The sequence below is a fragment of the Mobula birostris genome, chromosome 4, assembly GCF_030028105.1.
Source record: "Mobula birostris isolate sMobBir1 chromosome 4, sMobBir1.hap1, whole genome shotgun sequence".
NCBI classification, from domain to species: Eukaryota; Metazoa; Chordata; class Chondrichthyes; order Myliobatiformes; family Myliobatidae; genus Mobula; species Mobula birostris.
Genome location: NC_092373.1, coordinates 61,304,751 through 61,330,150, shown reverse-complemented (window position 1 = coordinate 61,330,150; position 25,400 = coordinate 61,304,751). Strand labels below are relative to the sequence as shown.

Sequence of the window (25,400 nt, the reverse complement as noted above, 5' to 3'; positions counted from 1 at the left end):
TAACTGGTAATAATTGAGCAGCCTGTGGAGAAAAAGTGGCATAGGACATATACTGAAACTTCAAGGCATGTTAATACTTTGTCATCCCATTTGCCAGAAATCCTCATTCTTTTAGTGCATACCATGTACAAAACTACCCATCAAGAAATTAACACCCCATACAAAATACAGCAATTAAGAGTATGGTTTGGGGCTTTGCCACTTTCCAATTACCACTAAGCTGCTGCTTTTGCCATGGCCATCCACATCCCAGAAAAACAAATACAGGACCTAAGTCTCCATCTGCAGACTTAGCCAATCAAATTCCAATATGGTTTCTTAGTCCAAGCAAACAATACCAGGAAAAATTACCAGCATGAAAAAATCTGCAGATGCTGGAAATCCAAGCCTGCTGAGTTTATCCAACATTTTGTGTGTGTTGCGAAGATTACCAGCACTTTGTAATTCTCAGCTGTCCTCTCAAGTCAAAGGGGTAGGTAGTGTAGGGTGAAGGCAGTTTTGTTTTGTGGCCTTCTTTTAAAAAAAACATTAACAAATTTTGCACATACATGCCTTAGCAGCAATACCCAATGCATTTTGCCAAAATATTTTTAAAAATATAGTAAATATGCAATTGTAGCCCTGCTACTGTGCAACTTGGAGGACAGGAAATAAAACTAATTAATGAGAGGTTTCGCCTCAGCAGTAAGCAACTTTCATACCCAAAGCAGAAGCTGAAAAAGTTTGGGATCTTGTACATGCCAGCACCTACAGTATTATCAGAGATTAGAAAAGTTTCAACATGAAATATTGATCATGAGCAGGGCCTGCAAAGCTTAGCTATAAAGTTCAACTATTTCAAAATCTAAGACCAGAGTCAGCAAAAATTATTTCATCTGGAAACAGACTGAAACCTGGAGCGACTGGGCTTGTATACTCTGGAATTTAGAAGGCTGAGAGGGGATCTTATTGAAACATATAAGACTATTAAGGGATTGGACACGCTGCAGGCAGGAAGCATGTTCCCGCTGATGGGCAAGTCCAGAACCAGAGGCCACAGTTTAAGAATAAGGGGTAGGCCATTTAGAACAGAGTTGAGGAAAAACTTTTTCACCCAGAGAGTGGTGGATATATGGAATGCTCTGCCCCAGAAGGCTGTGGAGGCCAAGTCTCTAGATGCTTTCAAGAAAGAGATGGATAGAACTCTTAAAGATAGCGGAATCAAAGGTTATGGGGATAAGGCAGGAACTGGATACTGATTGTGGATGATCAGCCATGATCACAGTGAATGGCGGTGCTGGCTCAAAGGGCCGAATGGCCTACTCCTGCACCTATTGCCTATTGGTGCTAGATAATTAGAGGGATGCCTGCTCACAATGGACATGGGTGGAGGATGTGGAGTATTTGAACTGGGTCAGTTCAAATTTTGATACATTTATCAAACTTTAGATAAATGTACTAAGGATGGCAACAAGAAACCACTCCGGACATTCTTTCCCAGCAAATACTAAAAGTTAGAATCTTCCTTCAGATAGAACACAATGGAAAGAATCAAAATGTATTTTGAAATTGAATGTTTTGCACATTTAATTACCTGGCTGTAAGATTGCACGTCTTTGTTGTAATTTATCAACACTAAACAGCTATAAAGTGTTACAATCGAATATCAGGCCACACAGAATATTTTCAAAGTTTATTTCCTCTAAAACAGATTAGCCTGCTCTCCAATGGAAAACAGTGTAAGCAAGCCAACTTTCTGCCTGTTCCAATTTTTGTCCAGGTTTCAAAGTACGTGTACGGACAAGGAATGCTTCATGGATAAACCAACTAATTTACAAAAAAAATCACAACTACATATTAATCCAGTCTACAATAGTCCAAATTTTTAAACACAAAATGGAAACCAGGTAATTTTTCCACAGTTCCCTTTAGTGAGTGTTACCATAGGCTTTAAATACAGCAATACTTATTCATGCAACAGTTGTGCTCCAAGGATGAAGGCACAGTAGTTCCTACAATGAGTCATTTTAAGAGGGAAATATTTTAACAACTGATTAATGGACCAAACTTAGTATAGTGGATGTTGTCAAGGTATCCTCCACATTCCAGATCCTTTTTTTTAAATAAACATGCCTTCTGGTACATAATTTTCTTGAAACCCGCTCTTTTTAAGGGGTTCAGATGGTTCACAGCTACTTCTATCTAGTTTTTTAAAAATGAACCCAAAAATATCAAAGGTAATTTTATATTTGGTTGGATAACCTGCATTAACAACCCCTTTAGCAGAAAATAAGCACCAAAACCAGTCACAACCAAAATATTTTAATTAGGAAAAATTACAGGAAAATATGAAACAAATGTTCAGGAACAGCATTTGCCCCCAAAAGATTCTGTGCTATATTCTACACAGGAACTAACTAAAAAATAGCTAAAATAAATCAGAAGTAGCCATCAATTAATAGGTGCATATCATTTGTTTATCTTAGTCAACTTCATTTATCTAAGTTATGACTAATATTGATAGGCTCCACAATACTGCAAGAGTTTTGAAGTTTCTTGGATTTAAATTATGGCAACTTTTCAGTTTATTAAGCAGCAGAGCATGTACATGTTCTATTTTTTCCTCTGCAATATCTGTGCACGTGAGCAGCTTACCTCCATTACAATTAAGTTATTACTATATTCGTGATTCATATGGAAAGCAACTCACAGCATTTAATGGTTGCAATTGGTAAGTGAGGAACAATTAATAACAAGTACACAAGTTTTATAAACATTAAAAAAATAGAATAGCCAAGGTGGAAATAAAACAAGCAAAATACTTATGCTGCAAGATTCAATCCAAATTGCTACAGATAAATTATACAATGCACTGCTGCTAAATTGGTTAAGTTCTCCAGTGTATGTTAAATATTAATAAAAACAAACTCATTTTGGTGTTTTTCTGGGTTTATTCGTTAGCCGCTTGAAGGCAATCAAGTTTGCATGCGTTCACATACAACATCACGCCCATACACTACTCTTCCACACATAACTCCGTGATGAGGAGTTTATTTTCATGAGTGAATACAGAGCCCAAGATTTCAAGTAATGAACCTGGCTCCACAGCACTGAGTCCAGACATTCATACAGTGGGTCCATTCACACAGTGCTTCATAGCAAGGCCTTGACTCGGTCTTCTGACTTGGTCGATGTCCCTTTCTTGGTTTATGAAGTTTGAAGTACCTTAAGTGCTTCATTCTTCTAATTTTAGATAACTGAATTTGATCTCGGTTTAGTTATTTTGTAGACATTGACCTTTCTTTGACTTTAAGCCCCCTTTCTTTAAACAACCTAAATAGCATTCACTGTGAAATTTTATAACAATTTACCACTCTCACGCGCACTCGCACCCACTCGCCAGCTTGACTTCATTTGGGCTTTTCTCGGATACCAAACGCAATCTGCAAAACAGCTCTCCGATTTAATGCAGCAGTGGACCCCGTATGAGCCAAGCATGATCGATTAAACCTTCCTTTAGTGCTGCATTATTTCACTTGCTCCAGGAATTATGCCTTTCTAGAATTGGAAGCCTTCTGCTGGAACATTGGTGGATGAATTGAACCCAAATGTCCCACCTTGAATTGCTTCAGGAACCAAAGCAGGATCTTCATCAATCTTAAAAAAAAGAAAAAATAAGCTAAGACAGTGTGCAAAAAAAATTCCAGAGTATCTATCACATTGGGGTAGTGGGCAATAAGGCTGTAAATAGGTTTGAAGCTGAAGAACAGTGAATATTCTGCACAATTGTATCCATTACCCATTGCATTAAGATCAACAAAACCCTGATAGAAATAACCAAATAAAATTCCATTGAAAAGGGGCCTAAAAATACATACAACTCACCATTTACCTCTGAAAATGCATACATCCCAGAGAACCAAGGTTCTTTGGAGATTTATGTATTGAAATCATAATGAAAGACAGATGCATCAGTGGATTATAGCCCACTGAGATGAGATTCAAAAGTAAAAGGTGACACAGCAAACAGGCAATTAGAAGATCCTATCTAACTTCACTACAGAATATGAAACAATTATCCACAATAAACTTGAGCTTTTTTGCAGGAAACCCTTTCAGACTAGCTTGCCTGGATGTTTGAAGCTACTCTCCAATACAGTTTTTGTTTTATTCCCCCCTCCCCAGACTGTTCAAATATCATTTAAATTACATTTCAGAGTAATGAGTCTGTTTCCACTGAAGGGATGGAACACAATCACAGGGAAAATGTGCAACTTCCACAGAGCTACAAGTCCCCAGCACTTATCACTACACCTCTATACCACCCGTCTTTACTGAGCACAATGATTTCAAACCTTTCAGCCCAGCAGCCACTTCTTTGACAGACATACAATTTGTTAATTTTATCTTGGTAAATGTCTCTGTGGCTGCTAATTCTTTTGCTAGTTACCATTAATTTGACCTTTTGGACCTTTGATCATTACCAAAGTTGTCGCTTGTGGAAAGCCCTCAATTAAGTGTCTCCACCAATTTTGTAAAATCTTCCCCTCTTCCGAGAATTAAGCATTTTCCAACCCCTACCATTTGGTACTCCTTTGCATCCTGTCCAAATGCCATAATATTCTCTTTGAAGTGTGGGGATCTGAATTATTCAGGTCAGCATGTTGTGGTTGTTGGCTCCAGAATCATTATCAAAAAGCTTTGAGAAGATATTATAGTACATAGATGATATACATGCAAGAACTGCTTTACACAGTTGAATATTTAAGGTGTATACATTGCCTAACACTGGGTAATAAGCTTTGAACATTCTGGAGAGTGACACAGTACGGCAGCAGTGGGAGTCGCTACCTCAGCTCCAGAGACCCCATCTCAAAGGAAACATATGTTGAGTTTAAAAAAAAAATCATATTTGGTATTCCTTCAACTTACATCATCTGTTGAGAAATACTGATCAATGATCTCATATGCCAATTTATAGATGTCCTCATTTTCATGGTGTTGTAACTGTTCAATCTTTTCTAACCCTGAAGAGAAATTGAAAAGAATTAGACATTTGCAATTTTGACAAGTACCAAGTATCACCGGAGGCAATTTTATGACTGCCTCTCCCAAAGGATAGCAGTAGCTACAGGATTTTAATTTTAGGAGACAGTGGCATGCAGTATATAATAAAATAGGAAGTACAGGCTGCACATCAATATCTAGAAATTTCATGCAGATACCACTTAACTTATAATTACCACTTATATGTCAATCTTATGAAGCCAAAAAACCAGAAACAATGCAACAAATAACTTCACTGTCTAAGGCATTCCGGTCTTCAAGACTGCAAAAGACACTTAAAAGTCCAAGGCTTTTAATAAGTTAGAAAGTTTCCAGCCCTTTTTCAGTCCCAAATGCAATCTCAACTGACACTATTGTTGTAACTTGTCTTTTTTGAAGAATACACAATCCAAAGGCCCGATTGCCTTCTTGCATTATCCAAAATTGAGAGTGGCCTTTTAGAAGTTTCTGTTATCCTAGATAACATTCACTTAACCTCCAGTATTATCATACACATTATTTGATTTTCCCCTGCTGTTGGATAAACCTTTGACAAATCCACAGGCACATTTTCCTATGCAACCACTCAAAGAATTGGATGCATTGTACCTTAAAGTTGCCCAGCATCTTTGTAAATCAGAATGCTTTTTATCCATAACCATTAAATGATGTGGCATCCATTAATTTAATTCATTTCCCAGTTAATCCATACATTTCTACTACTCCGAAACAACAGGTCTCTGGCACTTGTCCAACATTAATCTTCTACTTTATAAAAATTAAACCAAATAAACATGCACAATTTTCATGCCCAAAAGACTAGCACTCAAAATAATCTTTCCTCAACATCATGCTTTCCATAACTCATCATGTTACCATCTGTGGATGCTTAGTTCTCTAGTTTGCAAATGTTTAGGTGGACTTTGCAGTTGAACTTCCTCATCTTCCTTCCAATCTATAATCAGATTTTTCTGTCAATGCAAGCTGGGATTATATTCAGGAATCCAAGCTCCACAGAGGCATGATAACAATGGACATAATTAACAGCAATACAGACAGCATGGTGTTTTTGAAGGGTCCAAGTACTTCAACAAAACCATTCTATGGCAAACACTAACTTGGAGGAAAATAGGGAGAGTTCTCAATTTGGCATAAAGGCACCAATCTATTCTTCAGCCCTACATAATACACTAGTAATGACGTGCAATAGTATTGCCACACTGGCTTCTCTTCCCACTATCAGTGATGTTAGCTTTCAATTACTGTTTAAAACAAAGTTTGCTTTAAGGCATTAAATCCAAACTAAAAGCAGGTATATCACAATTATCAAGCGTGGTTTAGAACCATCTACAAACAGCCACAAGCCTACATCTCATTTAGTACAACTAATTAATGTAAATCAGATGTAAACATTCTTACATTTAGAATGAAGCAACCTCTGCTGGATGTAACAACAAATTGCGTCAAAAATAGAAGTTATAGACACAATGTTGCCATTAGATATGAACCTGCTGAAATATCACACAGCACGGACAAAATACATCCAAACCCATCAAATAAGTAAAAGAGTTCACATTTTCTGTTTAGAGTTTGTCAATTAGGCAAGTTTGTTCCATCAGCTACTAATTTGACAGGATAATATTCTTAGGAACATGCCTTTCCCTCAATTTGTTCCCTAACTGCCCTAACACAATATGACTGACCAAAAAATCTCTCAGAAAATCGTAACATATTCTCAATTTATGCTTGCTAGCCAACTTGATTACTTTTACAGAGGATTATGTTGTTCTTACCACCGCATTCTTCAATCAGACTAGCTATTGTTTCTGCCTCATCATCTGCCATCTTGAGGATATTACTTAACCCATCCAATACCACTTGCACCACCTGCGAGTCTTTCACTGTTAGCAGGTTACAGAATGGAGGGACTACTTTTTGTTGGATCAGGTATGCAACCTAATAGAAAAAACTCAATTAGTTTCACATCATGCATCTTTTGCAAAATAGCAACGACAAAATGTTTATAACTCCAATGAAATTGCACACTAAAATTTTTCCCAATTTAACATAGGACATTATACTCAGCTTACTGCGCTTTCCTGACAATTGTTTTACTTGAACTTTAGTTTTACTCACCTGTTCTTTCCTGCCACTAATAGTTAGATTACTTATTGCCCAAGCAGCTTCTTTCTGAGTACCAAAGTCACCCTAGGGAGGAGAAATAAAGCATGACAGAATAGAACACAACACAACTAACAACTTTCCAGAAGCTCAGGATCCAACAATATTGTTCACCAGTACTATACAAAAGTGAACCTACAATTATGACTTTCATAATATTGCACTCATGTATACTTATCTGATCCATTTTTTCACTGAATTGGTTTTAAAATAGAAATAACTTATTCATTTTGTAAACAGAATCAGAAGTTTGTCCACTTGATTCAATTAAAAAAAAATAAACTTTATAAAGCAACTTGAAGTGTCTGCATTCAGACTGCAAATAAATGGAACAAAAATAAATCATATGTACCCCTCACCTTATCCAAGAGGTGTATAATCATAGGAACAAGATTTGCATCTATCACTGCTTGTACTTGCTGCTGGTTCCCAGCGGTTATGTTAGATAAGAACCAGACTGCCTCCTGTATTAATTGATTGGTAGAAGGGAATTTAAGTTTCAGTACATTGAATATTTACTTCCAAATAACATTCACCAATTCTGTTCTCATCTTGAAACACATGAACATCTTTAGTTTTGAACATATTAAATGAATTACTACTGAAGATATTTGCACAGAATAACAGCGAATTACCAAAATTAACATGCATGACATACTTTCAAGATCTTATCAAAAATGTTTTTATTTTGACATTAACTCTGTTGGATCAGTTCGCAGGGAGTTCAATGGCACCCTGTCAGAATATTCTGGCATACCCAAGCTGGCAAATGGACTTTTGAGGCTGTAATCATTGGCAAAATCACACCAAAAAATGGAAAGTGATTACCTTCAGATGCACTTCAGTTTCTGCACTGATGCTCACAAATGAAATCAGATCCATAGAGCCAGCCCCCACCCCCATCACACACACACACCCACCCCCGTCACAGACACACCCCCACCCCCGTCACACACGCACCCCCACCCCCGTCACACACGCACTCCCACCCCCACCCCACACACACGCACCCCCACCCCCATCTCACACACATGTACCCCCACCCCCATCACACACACACACACAATTACAGTAGTTATTCACTGGTGTATTTTAGAATTACCATATACTTTTAACAGAAAATCCCAATTTTCATGCTACATATCATTACTATCTTACCATTTACAGATACCCATATTAAAAGCATTCTACCCCCATTACAGACACACAGTGCCAGTAATTTGCAATTCATCATTTCCAACAGAACCTCTAATGTTATCAATCATATCTTCTAAACTAAGGAACCAAATCCATGGGAACTTTGGTTGTAACAGGCAGAACTCTCTTACCTTATTGATTTTTTCTTTAGGATGTGTCAGCAATCCTGGGAAATGAGAAAGAGCTTCGCAGTTGAGGACGACTTGTGTCTGCTCATCGGTACCAGTTACAATATTTCCCACAGCTCGCAAAGCTGCAGTCTAGGCAAATATTGATATTTTTAAATTACAAAAAATTGCCTAGAATTTGATTTTGCTGTTTTTATTTAAAAGACCAAACATCTAATTGAAACAGTTTTAAATTTCATTTGGCAAATTTAAGATCATATCTAGCTATTGAAGCAAATAGTTTCTTAAATTCAACACCCCTTAATCAATATTACTCAATTTAATAACTACAGGGCGTACAGCTAATTATATTCAAGCAGTTGAGTCTATAAGGACATATCTCAACAGCACATCTTGGCACAAGATGAATGCCAGGTTTATCTGGTCAAATTAGACATGCGTTTTCTGTTGTTTAAATGGCAAGATCCCTAGAATAATTTGCATACTGTACCAGTTACATTCTACAGCCTACTCTTAAAATATTAAACTGAACATTAAATTTCCCAGTACAATAAAACAAGGACATTAATCATAATTGATCCATGACTAATGCAAAAATTGCCAAGATCCATTCAACTGAGTGAGCATTAGTCATACATTTAATCAGCTGGTTTCCTCTGCCTCAGTTCAGACCAGCTGCAAGTAAAGTCATGTAACTGTGTCCCACATGCTTGTAATTTCTTAGACTTATCATGACATGAGAAACAATCATGCTGGGTAATGCACACCACATTGCTTTATTAGAGGTGCCTTTCTACCCAAGAATCTGGACAAAATTTTCAAGGATATCAAGTACAAACAGTAGGGCCTCTTCATTCTAACCTGTGGCGATTTTGAGCAAATAAGACATTTAAATCACTGCAAAGGGTAGAGCAAAGTAATGATGGGCAACTTCCCTCACACTTAAAATACTAAAATCTTTAGCACTACTTTTTCCTATTTCATCTAGATTTGTTTAGATCTAACAGGAGTCACATGAAACTTCCAGATACAAGCCAGCAAAACAGCTATACCATTCCTAGTCGTCGTGGCTATCCCACGAGGTCGAGGATGATGGTCTTCATTCTGAAGTAGCCTACAGAGTGAAGACGCCTGTGCGTGTATTTGTTTAATGTGTACTTGATTTTGCACTCCAAGAAGCACACAATACTTCCCAAATCAACCAACTGATTCCAATGGCATGGAAACCACGACGATCGGAGTTGATGGATTTGTTGCAGCCTTCGTCCGCCTTCACAGCCGTTGAGATCAAAGTAACTTCATTCACCTGTTCCACCGGTGAGGTCTTGGTTGGATTGTTCTTTGTCAGGGACCTCACCCTCGACCTTACCGCCATGGGTGACCCTACCAGGAGCATAGCTCCAGACGGCATTGCTCTCGGGATCACAGGACCACACAAGCTTCTCCACCACGACAAGGTGACAATCCACAGAGAAGCATTCCTATTACTGGTCCAATATTAATTGAACATGGTCTAAATTTAAATATCCCACTTCCAAGTTCTTCCAATGTTATTTAGAATCAAAAGATCTGGAGGACACATTCATTCAGTAATCTTACCTGAACTTTGACCTCCTGATGACTGAGAAGGGGGACTAAATGAGGGACAATCCCTGAATCTATGACCATCTGAATTTGCTCATTTCCTGCATCTGTTAGGTAGGACAGTGCCCAAACAGTGTCTACTAAAATCTGAAGTAAACAAATGTTTCAATGTACAAATAACAATTTGGCAGTTACAATGAAAAATGTTTACATCATAACTTAAACAAAAGTGAACATTCAATAAATCACCATACATGCATAATTTAACCTTCACATAGGAAATATTTAATTCATTATTAACAGAAGTACAAAACTGACCCCATTTCATATTGTTTACCTGCATCATTTGTCCCCAACATCAAGATTCAGTCATTCAATTTTTCCATTATAAATTATGTAAGAATGTCATTTTCTCAAATGTTACTGCTTACAAAGAACAAATTTCTCAAATTTTATGTTCACAAAAAAAACTTACTAATAGCTTACAAGGTAAAATGTAATAGTGAAACCATAAAGAGGGAGGAATTGGAAATGGGAATGACTGGCAGATATGATGGGAGATGTGGGTTATACAAAAGGAAAGAGACATTATGAGATGGTAGTGGAATGCAACAGAAAGCAAAAGAGATTAGTAAAATGGACATGGGAAACAGCAATTTTAATTCACCATTTTGACCAGATTTTTCTATCAAGGCCCCTGGAGAAAGCAGAAAGCAGTATTAAAAGGCATGAACCTTGCTGCAGATGTCTCCAGTCATTACCTGGGAGAATAATAAAAGCAATGTAAAACTAGCCATAGAAAGAATATGGGTTTAAAAAAAATAGGTCAAGGAAAGCTAAAAAGTTTTGGTGGTAAGTAAATAAGCACCAAATTTGAAGGTGTAGAGACAGCAAGGTAGAAGTGGATGGGAAAACAACCACAAATAGTTGGAGGAATATGAAGAATTAGATACTGCTGCGATCTCAATTTGTAGTGTTTGATATAACCAAAGAACAGAACAAAAGTACATAGAAGGAAAATATATAATTACACAAGTTACTTTCTAGAAAAGACAATTTTATGTATATTACTTACATTAACATCTGTGTGGTGGATGAGCACACACAAAGCTGGAAGAATCTAGGAAGAAAGTTTATTCACCCGAACATTAGTACATTTTTCTCCTTCTGAAGTAGCTGCTGAAACATTTTAAATTGTGAAACAAATCAAAGCTAAACCTACCTCTTGGATTGTTTCCATTGGTGGGGGTGGATCCTTGTGACGGCAGAGATTAACCATCACCCAAGTGACATTTCGAAGAAAGGTAATGGGGATAGATGGACTAATAAAAGAAAGTAAGGGCTTCACAACTCCAAGGCTAATGACATAATCTCTGCATTGAGGGCCGTCCCCTGTTTGTAAGAATCGAAGGAATAAACATCAAGCTCCTTTTTTTAAATCAAAGCTCAATTCACCAGAAAAAGCAGAAGTCCTTTCTAAAAAGATATGCATTTATATCTTCACAATTCTTTTTAATGTGCAGGCAGTTGATTTTTGGCAGCAAACAGCATCCAGTTTACATACAGAACAATGAAGTGAATATGCAACTCATCTGTTTGATCAATAATAAATGAATATTGAGATATTGGAAATTAAAACTTTTATTTCAAAATATACTTGTGATCTCTCGTCTTTCTTAGTACATGAATGCCACCATGGTTTAACACTTCAGTTGAATATAGCAGTTGAACAGAGCAATAAATGTTATACTGAAATATCAAGTATGTGCTTAATATCATGCATTTCAATTGTAAAATTTTTTTTGACTCAACCTAACCCACATGCCCTGAGTGCTGCCACACATTCTGGCACCAGCATAGCATGTCTATTGCTTAGCAGAACACAATTAACAGCAAAACAAGCCCCTTTCCTTCCTCCCATCCACCCCCACACAGTCATCTAAGACAAGCCTCCAGTCTCCAGGCTTCGACTTCCAATTGACCTACAATCCTTGGTATTGATCCCTGGAATAGCCAACGACAGGACCCCAAACACCAGACCTGCTGAATGACTGGCCTTCGTGCGTCCTGCTCGCACAGACATCTGATCCCGGAACCCACCGCCCTGGGACAACCCACATTCCACGGGTGTCCTTTATCACCCATCCACGTTACTGGCCTTCGAGCGCAAAGCAGAAGATGAGACTTTGGGTGTCCTTCATATCATACTCATGGGTCATAACAACAGTAAAATAAAATACCCCAGTATAAATCTACAGGGTTGCTTTTTGCCTACATCTGTGGACAGACAATACTAACCTTTCATAAATTTTTGTAAATAAATCTCGAAAGACTCTATACTGTTGTATACAAAATAATAATTTAATTTAATACCCTTTTCTCAATACACTTGTTTTCTGTCAAAAGGACTTGAGAGTCTTTGTGCAGGATGCCATAAAGGTCAACTTGCAGGTTTAATCAGTAGAAAGGAAAGCAGATGCAATGTTAGCATTCATTTCCAGAAAACTAGAACATAAAAAGCAAGGATGTAATGCTGAGGCTTTACAAGGCATTGTTAGAAGGCAACATGGAAGATTGAGAGCAGTTTTGGTTTCCTATCTAAGAAAAGATATGCTGGCATTGGAGAGGGTCTAGAGGATGTTCATGTGAATGATCCCAGGAATTCAAGAGTTAACGTATGAGGACCATTTGATGGCCTTGGGCCTATATTTACTGGAATTAAGAAGAATGAGGGTTGGAACCTCATTGAAACCTACTGAATATTGAAAGGCCTAGATAGGATGGATGTGGAGAGGATGTTTGCAAGCACGGGTTGTTACACTTACTCTTCTTGAAGATCGTCACATGGTACAAATGTTACTATGTGAAGATCATTTATGCCTAAATGTGTCGGACTTGCTACGTATAGGAACAGACTCATTTTCTGAAGTGTGAATCAAATGAATACCGTGCAATGACCAGAAATTACTCACACTTCTGTCATGATGATGGCAAAAATGGAACAGATGAAGCAGCTGAGGACTGTTGGGCCTAGCACACAGGAAAGTCCTAGCTACAAGTGGAACAGAAATGTTCTCAGACTACGGGTACAAAACTGGAGACAGCTAACATCTAAAAGGAAGAAAGGGATAAAGTAATTACAAGCCAAATAGTTTAAATTTGGTAGTGAACAAATTTTCATTCTAAGGTAGAATACAATATTTATTTAGAGGGGGAGGAGGAGAAGATAGCGGCACGATGCAGTGCGCAGCAGCCGCTCCAGTGAATGATATCTGTAATCTGTCAAGTAGGGTGCCGTGCACAATCCTGATTTGATGGAGACAGACGTGACAGCACAGAGGAACATCTGGAGAAACTTCTGAAATGCCCTTTTCGCTGCCGCTGCTACTGTGTGATCTAGAATCTCCGGAGAAGGCCCTGAGTCTTCGGCTTTGCTTGCTGCTCGGTGGCCGGGGCGAGGTCGAAGCCCTCAGCAAAGGATGGCGCTTGGGAGGCTGTATCGGAGGGGCTGGTCGGAGGCTCGAAGTTTTCGTACAGACTCAGAGTCGGCAGTGGTCGGGTGCTTCCAATGTATCGGCAGTTGTCGGCACCTGGAGGTTTATGGCAGCAAGAGTTTCTCCCTTCTGCCGCCTGCTATCGGGACTCCATCGGAACTTTGAGACTTTTTTTTTACCGTGCCCATGGTCTGCTCTTTATCAACTTATGGTATTGCTTTGCACTGCTGTAACTACATGTTATAATTATGTGGTCTTGTCAGCGTTAGTCTTTGGTTTGTCCTGTTTTTTTTGAGATACCACTCTGGAGGAACATTGTATCATTTCTTAATGCATGCATTTCTAAATGACAATAAACAAGGACTGAGTATCCTCATAATCTAATCTAAGAAAGGCATGAAATAATTAAGATCATTCAGCTTAGATTTACTTAGGGGATGCCATCTCTAACAAACTTGATCAAATTTATTTTGAACCAACAAGAAACGTCGAGGGATGTGCATTTCACTAGTCTGCATTGTTTTTGGCAAGGATTATAACAAGGTCCGATATGACATACTCAATCAAGCAATAGCACTTGGGATCTGAAGTAGAATGGCAAATTGGATCTAAAACTGGCTCAGTGATAGGAAGCTAAGATCAATAGTTGAGGGATTTTCCGTGACTGGAATCCCATTGCAGTGGATTCCCACATAACTATTGCCATGTCTTTTTGTCATGCTTTGAAGATGGACGACAACAAACATTGAAGTGTCTTCCATCTCCATAGCAGCTGTGATGTTTCACCACCCAACTTTCTTAGATCCACAAACATGTTTGGATTAATGCTATAATGAGCCATATCTACCTAAGGGAGTATTGAAACCCAAACAAAGGAGTGGAAGTTTTTAGTGACCATGTGCCAATTGATAGCATTCCCAGCAACACTTTCAGTTTGAAACAGGATCCGGTTTATTATCACAAACATATCTTGTGAAGTTTGCTGTTTTTGTGGCAGCAGTACAGTGCAATACACAAGTACTATAAATTACAATAATCAACACAAATAAGTAGTATAAAAAGAACAAGATGTGAGGTAGTGTTCTTGGGTTCATGATCTGTTAAGAAATCTAATGGCAGAAAAAGAAAACTAAGCTGTTCCGAAAACATTGAGTATGTCTTCAGGCTCTTGTACTTCCTCCCTGATGGTAGCAATGAGAAGAGGGCATTGTCTAGATGGAGAGCCCTTAATGATGGATGAAGTCTTCTTAAGGCATCCCCTGTTGAAGATGTCCCCAATGGTGAAGTTAGTTCTTTTGATGAAGCCGGCTGAGTTTACAACCCGGGGCAGCTTTTTCCGACCCTGTGCATTAGTGTCTCCATTCCAGAGACGCAACCAGTCAATGCTGTCCATGGTATGTCTGCAGAATTTTGCTAGTCTTTCGTAACATACCAAAATCTCAAACTCAATGAAATATAGTCTCTAGCATGCCTCTTTGCAATTCCATCGATACATTAGGCCCAGGATAGATCTGAAAAGATGCTGACATCCAGACATTTGGAGACTGCTCACCTTTTCCACTGCTGACCTTTCAATAAGGACTGGTATGTGCTCTTCTGACTTCCCCTTGCTGGAGTTCACAATCAGTTCTTGGCTTATTGACATTAAGTGCAAGGCTGTTATTGCAACACCACTCACCGAGCTGATCTCACTCCTGTACACCACCTCGTCACCATCTGAGATTCTGTCAACAGTTGTGTCACTTCCAAATTTATAAATGGTGTTTGAGGGATGCCTAGCTACGAAGTCATGAGTGTAGAAAGGAGAGCACAGGGCTAAGCATACATCCTTGAAGTGTGCCTTTATTGGCCGTCAGCAAGGAGATATTATTTCTTTTTCGACTGACAGTGGTCTCCTGATAAGGAAATGGAAAATCCAGTTGAAGAGGCGGTACAAAGGCTCAGGTTTTGAAGCTTGTTGGTTAGTACTGAGGGGGGTGATGGTATTGAACACTGAGATGCAATCAATAAAAAAAAGCCTGACATAGATATTGCTACTGTCCAGGTGGTCCAAGGACAAATGGAGCCAGCAGAATGGCATCTGCTGTAGACCTATTGCGACGATAGGGAAATTACAATGGGCCCAGGTTCTTGCTTAGGCAGAAGTTGATTCTAACCACGACCAACCTTTCAAAACACTTTACAATAGATGTTGAGTGCTAACGAGTGACAGGTTACGCAGCTCACCCTGTTCTTCTTGTTCACCAGTCTGAGCGATGCCCTTTTGAAGCTGGCGGGAACCTTTGACTGCAGTAGCCAGTGATCAGCTTGCTGAAAATTAGAATAATTAATTGGCAACATTCAGATTGGATTTTTATTTTTTAAAAATGGATATTAAGACTCAATTCTCTCCCAATTGCCCAGTAGAAAATACTGCGGCAGTTTCACTGGAGTCAAAGCTGGTCTTGAGCACAAGTCTTCAGTATGACAAAATGGATGTTGCCTGGTTCCATGGCTTCTACTTTATCCAGTGTTATCAGCTGCTTCTTGACATCTTATGGTGTGACTAAAGCATAGCTGCAGAGATGCTGGGCATATCAGGTGGCAGTTGAAAAGGATCAGTCTAAACTTCTGGACAAAGATGGTTCAGTGTCATCTTTGACATTCAACAAGGACATTTTTGTTGCCACCTCAAAAACTAACATATTAATTACCATCCTTGTATGCAACTGCAAAGTACTGACTGATCAGGTCGGAGCTTGAAGATTGCTTAATTGTACATGCGATTTAGCTTCTATAGCACTGTTGCAACTTCACCAAACCAGAATTAATCCTTTAGGTTAACTGTATTGGTTGAGTGATATGCTATGCCATGAGATTCCAGGTACCCCATAGCATTAGACGCTCAGTTAAGCTGTCAAGCTTGCTTCAAGTCAATCCCATTTAGTAGGGTATTACCACACAAAATGACGGAAGGTATTTTTGATGCAAAGGAAGGATTTCTGTCTCCTTAGAGATTGAACAGTGATCACTCCTACTGAAACTGTAATGGACAGTTGCGATTGCAAATGGAAGCTTTGTAAAGATGAAGTGGGTTTTACCCATATGTTGGTTCAGCCATTACCTGTCACTTATTCAACCTGACAGCTTTGCCCATCAGGATTCAGCCAGCCCAGTTAGTGATGATGCTAAAACAGGCAACTCTAAATGATGGGCACTCAAGTTGCCCCAACCAGAGTGCAGTAAAACTGCAATAACTCAGCATCTGATTGTCAGCAAATCCTGATGGCGCAGCACCTGGCTCATTCATTCATACAGAACACAAGCTAGAGTTTAAGCCCAACAAGTAGTCAAAAGCAGGGGTCGGGGTGGGTGGGGGGGGGGGGGGGTGCGGCAGCCAAGAATTCAAAACAGTGGGCCGGAATGGGAGTTGAACATTTAGAACACCAGGGGCCAGGAATGCATTTTCTTTAAACTCGAGCTCACTTTAAAGAAATATATTGCTGTAACTTTATAAAAAGTGACTAAAGAGTAAATTTGGGTATTGATTAAGTAAGATCCAGTAGTTTGCATAGTGAGTGAGGCTTCCATTGGTCAGGATCAACCACAGATGTTGCGTCCTAACTGTCTAGATATGCAAGTCTGGGCAGTATGATATGGAGAGCAAGCTTTGTCCATGTAGCACACTCCACTCTCCAGGCATCAGATGAACCCAAAGGAAGGCCAGAAATCGATATAGTTTGGTACCAGCAGCGTTGCAGGAGTTGCCAGTCAGTGTTGAACTCAATTTAGAAATGCCTTAGGGACTCCAGCTCCAAATTTTTCCCCTCAGCGTTTACACCCGAAGCCTTCCATTGAATGGGTATAACTGCAAGGCAGCGGAGATTTAACATCCAGTTTTTCTTCTCCTAGACAAACTGCCAACCACAGCTGACGTTTGGATAAGTTCAACACAAAATCTCAAGCATGTCAAACTTTTATTGCACATGATGCTCATGTTGTTCTAAGTGCCTCAAACCTTTATTCACAGAAATAAAAGAGAGGCAATGCTAATTGTAATCAACAAGTAGCATCTTTACAGGTTTGTTAGATGCCAAGAGACAATGTGATGGAAATATAGCATGTTACTTAGAGACGAACCCTGAATACAATTTTGACAGAATTTTGCTTGATTATCCTGTGGGACACACATCTTATAATTTAGACACAACACTTTATTGCTCATGAGGACTTTGAAAGTATGACTAGAATGGGAGTAACTCTGCTGTATATTTCAGTATCTTAGTTATTAGTGAACTGTCTGTCCAGTTTTATTCTCATTTGTTTTAAATGCAAGTTTTGATTTAGCTGATTGCTTGCTGGGCCACTTCAGAGAGCAGTTAAGAGAAAATAGGGGCATAAGCATGGGTGTAAGCATGATTAACAAATTCAAAGTTTTCATCCAAAACATTGCAATTCCAACATTTAAATATTCCTACAAAACCACCATGGGTTAGTTTTTAACCTTGTTGACCATCCAGAAAATGTTACAGAAAGACAAAAGACCAGACAAAAAAAAACAAATTTACATTTACATGATTTCCTATGCCAGATTTCTATTAAGATAGCAAGTTGTAAATGAACCCCAGTAACTTCAGAAGGAAGGTTCTGTGACAAAATGAATAATGTCAAGTAAAACATACCTATGATGTTTCCTAAAGCCCAAACCGCTTGTTCACACACATTCTGATGTGGAGAGTGTAGCAGTCTTAAAAATAGGGGAACTGCATCTAACAAGCAAAACATAAAATGGATTAAACTTGAGAGAAAAAAAATAACTTCAGCATACAAGGGGATAACCAGATATTTTTGCAGAGCATGTTGTAGTGTCTTATTTTAAACTATTTTTCTATTAAAGATTTCAGAATCAAAGACAACGTCAAATTAAAACACATAGATGGATGTGCCACACCAATATTTGAAATTTAAATTCAGTGTTTACCCAATTAATATTTCTAACAAATCATTTAAAACGCAAAAGAGATTACATGCTAAATTAAAATTAAACTAAAGGCTTAAAGAATTAAGGACCTCTCCATTTCAAGGATTACAGTACAACATTACAAGATCAGAAGTAAAGAAAACCAGTGTCCAATAATAAGAGAAAACACTCACTTGATTTAACCACAGCCTGTGTTTGCTCTGACGTGCCAGAAGCAATATTAGTTAAAGCCCACGCTGCTTCAAACTGTAACGAAGGACTACAAAAAAATAACATATTACCAATAATGCAGGTCATTGCATTTTTTTTTAGGAAGATTGATATCAGGAGAAAAGCTGCTCTACTCAGTTTCTGAACATTTAAAATTTTCAAAACATTTAGTTTTAATTCAAATGGAATACATTGATCACACTCAGTACTCACTTGTCATCTCGTTCTAAACAATGCACAAGAATTGGTAAAATGCCAGAGTTTATTAAATCATCTATCGGTGGATTGCGATCACTTGATAACAATTTCCTGTTAGAAGAAAAGAAATAAATGAAAACTCGAACCTTTTCCTTTAACCACATTCATTTTCATAGCGTAGTATGACATTCCACTGTACTTTGTAAGTGCAATCTCAAAACTAGATACAGGGCCAGACAAGTGAGATCTTCACAAAAATCTAAGGGGCAGTTTAAATAATGCAAGATTGGGTTGCAGTCTTAGAAATATTCAGGAGCTTGAACAAAGGGACTGAACACATAACTGCAAATAGCGGAATGGAAGACCAGAAATGGTGTATAAAATTCTGACAGCTCTAAGGCTGGATAGCAAATGAAGAAGTGAAGGAAAGACTTAAAAAATCCCCCCCTCCCCTGCTGTCTAAGGAGTTTGGATGTTCTCCCCAAAACTGTATGTTTTCTCTCTGGGTGTTCCAATTTCCTCTCACAATTCAAAGACGTACTGGTTGATCGTTATTTAGTAGTTACTGCCTGTTACACTTCTAGTGTTTAGAGTAGCCGATCGGTTAATTAGTCATTGTAAGTTGGACCATGATTAGGCTAGGGTTAGACCATAAGATATAGGAGCTGACGTAGGCCATTTGGCCCATCGAGTCTGCACCGCCATTCAATCATGGGCTGATCCGATTCTTCACGTCATCCCCACTCCCCTGCCTTCTCCCCATACCCTTTGATACCCTGGCTAATCAATCTCTGCCGCAGATGCACCCAATGACTTAGCTTCCATATCCGCTCATGGCAAAAAATTCCACAATTTACCACCTTCTGACTAAAGTAATTTCTCCTCATCTCTATTCTAAATGGAGGTCCTTCAATCCTGAAGTCATGCCTGAAGTCCTAGACTCCCTTACCATGGGAAATAATTTTGTCATATCTAATCTGTTCAGGCCTTTTAACATTGGAACGTTTCTATGAGATCCCTCCCTCATTCTCCTGAACGCCAGGGAATACAGCCCAAGAGCTGCCAAACGTTCCTCATACGGTAACCCTTTCATTCCTGGAATCATTCTCGTGACTTTTATCTGAACCTTCTCCAATATCAGTATACCCTTTCTAAAATAAGGTGCCCAAAACTGCACAGAATACTCCAAGTGTGGTCTCACGAGTGCCTTATAGAGCCTCAACATCACATCCCTGCTCCTATATTCCACACCTCTAGAAATGAATGCCAACATTGCATTCGCTTTCTTCACCACTGACTCAACCTGGAGGTTAACCTTTAGGGTATCCTGCACAAGGACTCCTAAGTCCATTTGCATCTCTGCATTTTGAATTCTCTCCCCATCTAAATAATAGTCTGCCCATTTATTTCTTCCACCAAAGTGCATGACCATACACTTTCCAACATTGTACTTCATTTGCCACTTCTTCACCCATTCGCCTAAACTATCTAAAGTCTTTCTGCAGGCTCTGTTTCCTCAACACTACCCACTCCTTCACCTAGCTTTGAATCATCGGCAAATTTAGCCACAAATCCATTAATACCATAGTCCAAATCACTGACATACATCGTAAAAAGCAGCAGTCCCAAACCTGTGGAACTCCACTGGTAACCGGCAGCTAGCCAGAATAGGATGTCTTTATTCCCACTCTGTTTTGCGCTGATCAGTCAATGCTCCACCCATGCTAGTAACTCCCCTGTAACTCCATGTGCTCTTATCTTGCTAAGCAGCCTCATGTGCAGCACTTCGTCAAAGGCCTTCTGAAAATCCAAGTACACCACATCCATTGCATCTCCTTTGTCTACCCTACTTGTAATTTCCTCAAAAAATTGCAGTAGGTTAGTCAGGCAGGATTTTCCTTTCAGGAAACCATGCTGACTTTGGCCTATCTTGTCATGTGCCTCCAGGTATTCCTTAATCTCATCCCTAACAATCGATTCCAACAACTTCCCAACCACTGATGTCAGGCTAACAGGTCTATAGTTTCCTTTTTGCTGCCTCCCACCCTTCTTAAATAGCAGAGTAACATTTGCAATTTTCCAGTCATCCGATACAATGCCAGAATCCATTGATTTTTGAAAGATCATTGTTAATACCTCTGCAATCTCTCCAGCTACTTCCTTCAGAACCCAAGGGTACATTCCTTCAGGTCCAGGAGATTTCTCCACCCTCAGATTATTAAGCTTCCTGAGCACCTTCTCAGTTGTAACTGTGACTGCACAAACTTCACTTCCCCGACACTCTTGAATGTCCTGTATACTGCAGATGTCTTCCACTGTGAAGACTGATGCAAAATACGCATTTAGTTCCTCTGCCACCTCTGATTATAATATTTCCAGCGTCATTGCCTATCAGTCCTATATTTACCCTCAACTCTCCCTTACCTTTTACATACTTAAAAAAGCTTTTAGTATCTTCTTTAATATTAGTCACCAGCTTCCTTTTCATCTTTTCCTTCCTAATGACCTTCTTAGTTTCCTTCTGCAAGTGTTTTTTTTAAAAAGCTTCCCACTAGCTTTCGATTCCTTGTATACCCTCTGTTCTGCTTTTACTTTGGCTCTGATTTCACTTGTCAGCCATGGTAGTGTCCTTCTTCCATTCAAAAATTTCTTATTTCGAATATATCTGTCTTGCACTTCCCTTATTTTTTTTGCAGAAACTCCAGCCATTTCTGCACTGCTGTCCTTCCTGCTAGTGTCCCTTTCCAGTCAGCCTCGGTCAGTTGCCTTCTCATGGCATTGTAATTTCCTTTATTCCACGGAAATAACAACACATTGGATTTTACTTTCTCCTTCTCAAATTTCAAAGTGAACTCATTCATATCGTGATCACTGCTCCCTCAGGGTTCTTTAACCTTAAGCTCTCTTACACCTCCGGATCATTACACAACACCCAATCCAGCACAGCCGATCCCCTAGTGGGTTCAACAACAAGCTGTTCTAAAAAGCATTCCTTCAACATTCTACAAATTCTCTCTCGATGTTCAGTATTGGCCTGATTTTCCCAATCCACTTTCATGTTAAAATCCCCAACGATTATCGTGACATTGCCCTTCTGACACGCCTTTTCTATCTCGGCTGTTGTTTGAAGGCTTGTATACAACTGCCATTAGGGTCCTTTTACCCTTGCCATTTCTTAACTCAATGCATAGAGACTCCACACCTTCCGATCCCATTTCATCCCTTTCTAATGATTTAATATTATTTCTTATACACAGGGCCACACCACCCCCTACTGCCTTCTAACCTATCTTTCCGATATATCGTATATCCTTAGACATTCAACTCCCAATGGCAGCCATCCTTTGGTCAAGTTTCAAAGATGGCTACAACCTCATACTTGCCAATCAGTAGCTGAATTTCAAGATTGTCCATTTTATTAAATCAGGGGTTCCTGGGTGGAGCGGCTCAAAGGGCCATTCCGCACTGTATCTCAAACAAAAATAGAATTCTAACCTCGATTAGCTCTTCCTCAGAAAATGATCGGGGGGAAAAAGATTGTTGAGGAACATTTTTACCTTGAGAATCATGACAAAACTGACATGTTAAAATGGCTGTTTTACTGTAAACAATGTTACCGTAAAATCACAAATTACACTTGAGTCCCGAATAAAATTAAGAAATACAACTTGCAGCCTTAGCCTTACCAATGTTTTAATTGGAGATAATTTCTGGACAATAATCACCATCAATGAAGCCAAGTTACAAATCAATGGCACTTGCATTCTATTATCCAAATCAGAAGTGCACACTGCTTGTCAGTTCTTTGTAACAAATAACAGCATTAAAAATTTCAAATGAAAAATAAACCAGCATTTTTTTTTCCAGGAATACAAGTCAATTGTATTTTGAGCCATCAACTGTTACCAAGTTCAGAGAGTGACTATCTCACCTGGCAGCTTGCACCGCACTGAGCTGAAGCCCCTGGTTGTCACTAGAAGCATTCTGTTTAATAAAATAATCATACCATTAGTAAATACTTATATAAAGCTCATTTTGTAACATACAAATTCAACTTTAATGTTTATTAGTTACCTGAACAATTGCTTCGAGTGATGTATTTTGCTGCAGAAAGTAAACAAGAGCATTACTTTTTGTTGTACATTTAAAAAGTTACTGCAGTTTAACTCAAATAATTATTTGCAATAAGCTACACAACTACAAATTCTGCAACCATTTTGCCTACTTTACAACAAATGAAACATGGCAAAATGCTCAAGGCACTTAACATTTAAACAAACTGAATGAAATTTCTGCCTGGAGGACATATTAGAGAAAAAGCTGCAACTACCTTACTGCTAAAGGACAGCTTAACAGCACAAGTAATTTCTCCTCTAGCCTAAAAAAATTTGAGAACCCCAGGAACCTTGCAGCTTAAAATATAGCATTTAACTGTACCAATGGGCACCGACAATAGTTGTGAGTTACCCAAAGACAGACATTTAAGAGAAGTGAAATTTGACCTCACTACCAATAGTAGATAATGCACCCTCGTTTATCATTAATCCTATATTTAAATGCAAGCCTCAAACGAACAATACTGATGCGGATTATATAAATTCAAATTTTCCACAATACTCCACTGTATCATGATATTAGCTCTATGACAAAACTGACAAGTTAAAATAGCTGTTTTATTGTAAACAATGTTACTATAAAATCACAAATTACACTTGAGACCCAAATAAAATTAAATACAACTTCCAGATTTTTAAAAAAGTTCCATTAGTAGCTCAAAAAACAAAAAAGTCTAAAATTGCAAAACTGATTAAGTAATGATAAAAATATTATACTGCTTCCAAAGAAAAACATTTGATGACATTGTTCACTTTCTGCTAGCATCAATATTAGAACCTCATACTACTAAGCATCTGTCTTAGTAGTATTTACCACTCGGATGTCACCATCAAGGTCAGAATCTTCACAAGCATCTTCTTGAGGTACATTTCTCCTCTTTAATAAATGTTCATCCCTCTTATTCTGCAAGAGTAGAAATATTTCGTTCAGATGAGAAATAGGAAATAAAAATAAAAATAAGTTGCAAATAAAGGATATTTTCATATATAACATATTTACATAGACAATAAGAAAAGTATTATTTATATTCTACAAGGTATTTTGCCTGCAACCAGTTAAGTGTTACTTACTTCACTAATGGTTACCATTTTAACTACTTATTTTTATAACAACTATTATACAAAGTCTTTTCTTTTTGCAACTTTGTTTCACCAGGATTTCTTACCTTTCTTAGTTCGACTACCACCTCATTTCGCTGTCTTCTCATAGACTAAAGAAGAAAAACATAATGTCAATTCCCTTCATCTTCTACATAAATTGCAATTCTATTTTAATCAGTTTTTAAAAAATCCATATTGGTGCAAACTAGTGGTGCAAACAAAAGTAAAATTTCAAGCTGAATAATCTAAACATTGGTCCCATAGTATAAACAAAACAATTAAGAATTCTTCCTGATTAGTAATTTCTAATTCCACATTTTTACCTGCAAACGGAAATGCCCACATCAAATGCAAGACAGTATATGGTAACACACATAACTTGATATTTATTTTGAACTACTGGATCAAGACTGTTTACTGCTAAGTGTTATCAAATGACACACGCTGTCCAAATTCTTATGCATTATGGGAACCCAGATGAGGACAGAGGGTTACTCATGCCTATAGGCTAAACTTAATTTTTGGTGCCTGGGAACCTGAAACTGTTCTCAGAGATTTAAGATACTGACAGAAGTAATGAGATTTCATAACTCATTTACATGCAATTTTACACTAATCTTTTAAATAAATGAATTATTTCATAAAAATCATCCAAAAAACTAGTAACCTTTCAACACCAAATTCTATAAAACATTTCCACAATGTAGTAATATTTCATGATAATATTAACTTATCTTGTACTGTTGTAGCTTATTAACTGAATGTCTTCCATTGGGAATCAATATCCCAAGGAAATTGCAAGACTGTGTATTGCTTTTATATGGTAGTCTCAGGGACAAGAATGAAAATACCACTTCAGTTCTAATGGTTCTGAGGTTACTGAAAAATTCTGCTAATTAAATAGGAGTTATTAAACACTTAACAAGAGGAGGTAGTGTGTTACTTCCTCTGAGCATTTGCATGCTCCAAGAAAGACTCAATTCTCAGTGCATACTTAAATGCTTCTTTTTCATTGTGATTAGTTTTAGGCCAGTGATTCCCACAAATTGGCAAAAATTTAAGTTTTCAAGAAAGTATTTTCTTTCTCCTGGCAATTTCATACTGAGTAGGGAGCCTGTATCAGGGGTTTAGCACAAAGCACAAAAGTGATAGTCCATCCACAGGTTCAGGTGGTAGCTACAGCCTTGATGGTACGTTATCAATGGCA

At 38.3% G+C, this 25,400-nt stretch overlaps 1 protein-coding gene across 2 annotated transcripts in view; it reads right to left on the bottom strand.

The window, feature by feature from the left end:
* Window positions 1-2,285: 2,285 nt before the first annotated feature.
* Window positions 2,286-25,400, bottom strand: part of kpna4 (karyopherin alpha 4 (importin alpha 3)) — a 28,238-nt gene continuing 5,123 nt past the window's right edge. Inside the window, exons 2-17 of one of the 2 annotated variants that reach the window (XM_072255421.1) lie at window positions 24,259-24,303; window positions 23,907-23,996; window positions 23,052-23,081; window positions 22,909-22,961; window positions 18,993-19,088; window positions 18,743-18,828; window positions 18,271-18,357; window positions 11,338-11,507; window positions 11,191-11,235; window positions 10,131-10,262; window positions 8,535-8,663; window positions 7,566-7,670; window positions 7,162-7,233; window positions 6,819-6,981; window positions 4,912-5,006; window positions 2,286-3,636 (exon numbers count right to left, since the gene is read on the bottom strand). In XM_072255421.1, coding sequence (XP_072111522.1) covers window positions 3,538-3,636; window positions 4,912-5,006; window positions 6,819-6,981; window positions 7,162-7,233; window positions 7,566-7,670; window positions 8,535-8,663; window positions 10,131-10,262; window positions 11,191-11,235; window positions 11,338-11,507; window positions 18,271-18,357; window positions 18,743-18,828; window positions 18,993-19,088; window positions 22,909-22,961; window positions 23,052-23,081; window positions 23,907-23,996; window positions 24,259-24,303 — 1,497 coding nt within the window. In that variant the 3' untranslated portion in view covers window positions 2,286-3,537. The remainder of the gene's footprint in view (window positions 3,637-4,911; window positions 5,007-6,818; window positions 6,982-7,161; window positions 7,234-7,565; window positions 7,671-8,534; window positions 8,664-10,130; window positions 10,263-11,190; window positions 11,236-11,337; window positions 11,508-18,270; window positions 18,358-18,742; window positions 18,829-18,992; window positions 19,089-22,908; window positions 22,962-23,051; window positions 23,082-23,906; window positions 23,997-24,258; window positions 24,304-25,400) is intronic. The other variant, XM_072255422.1, reaches the window with a different exon arrangement.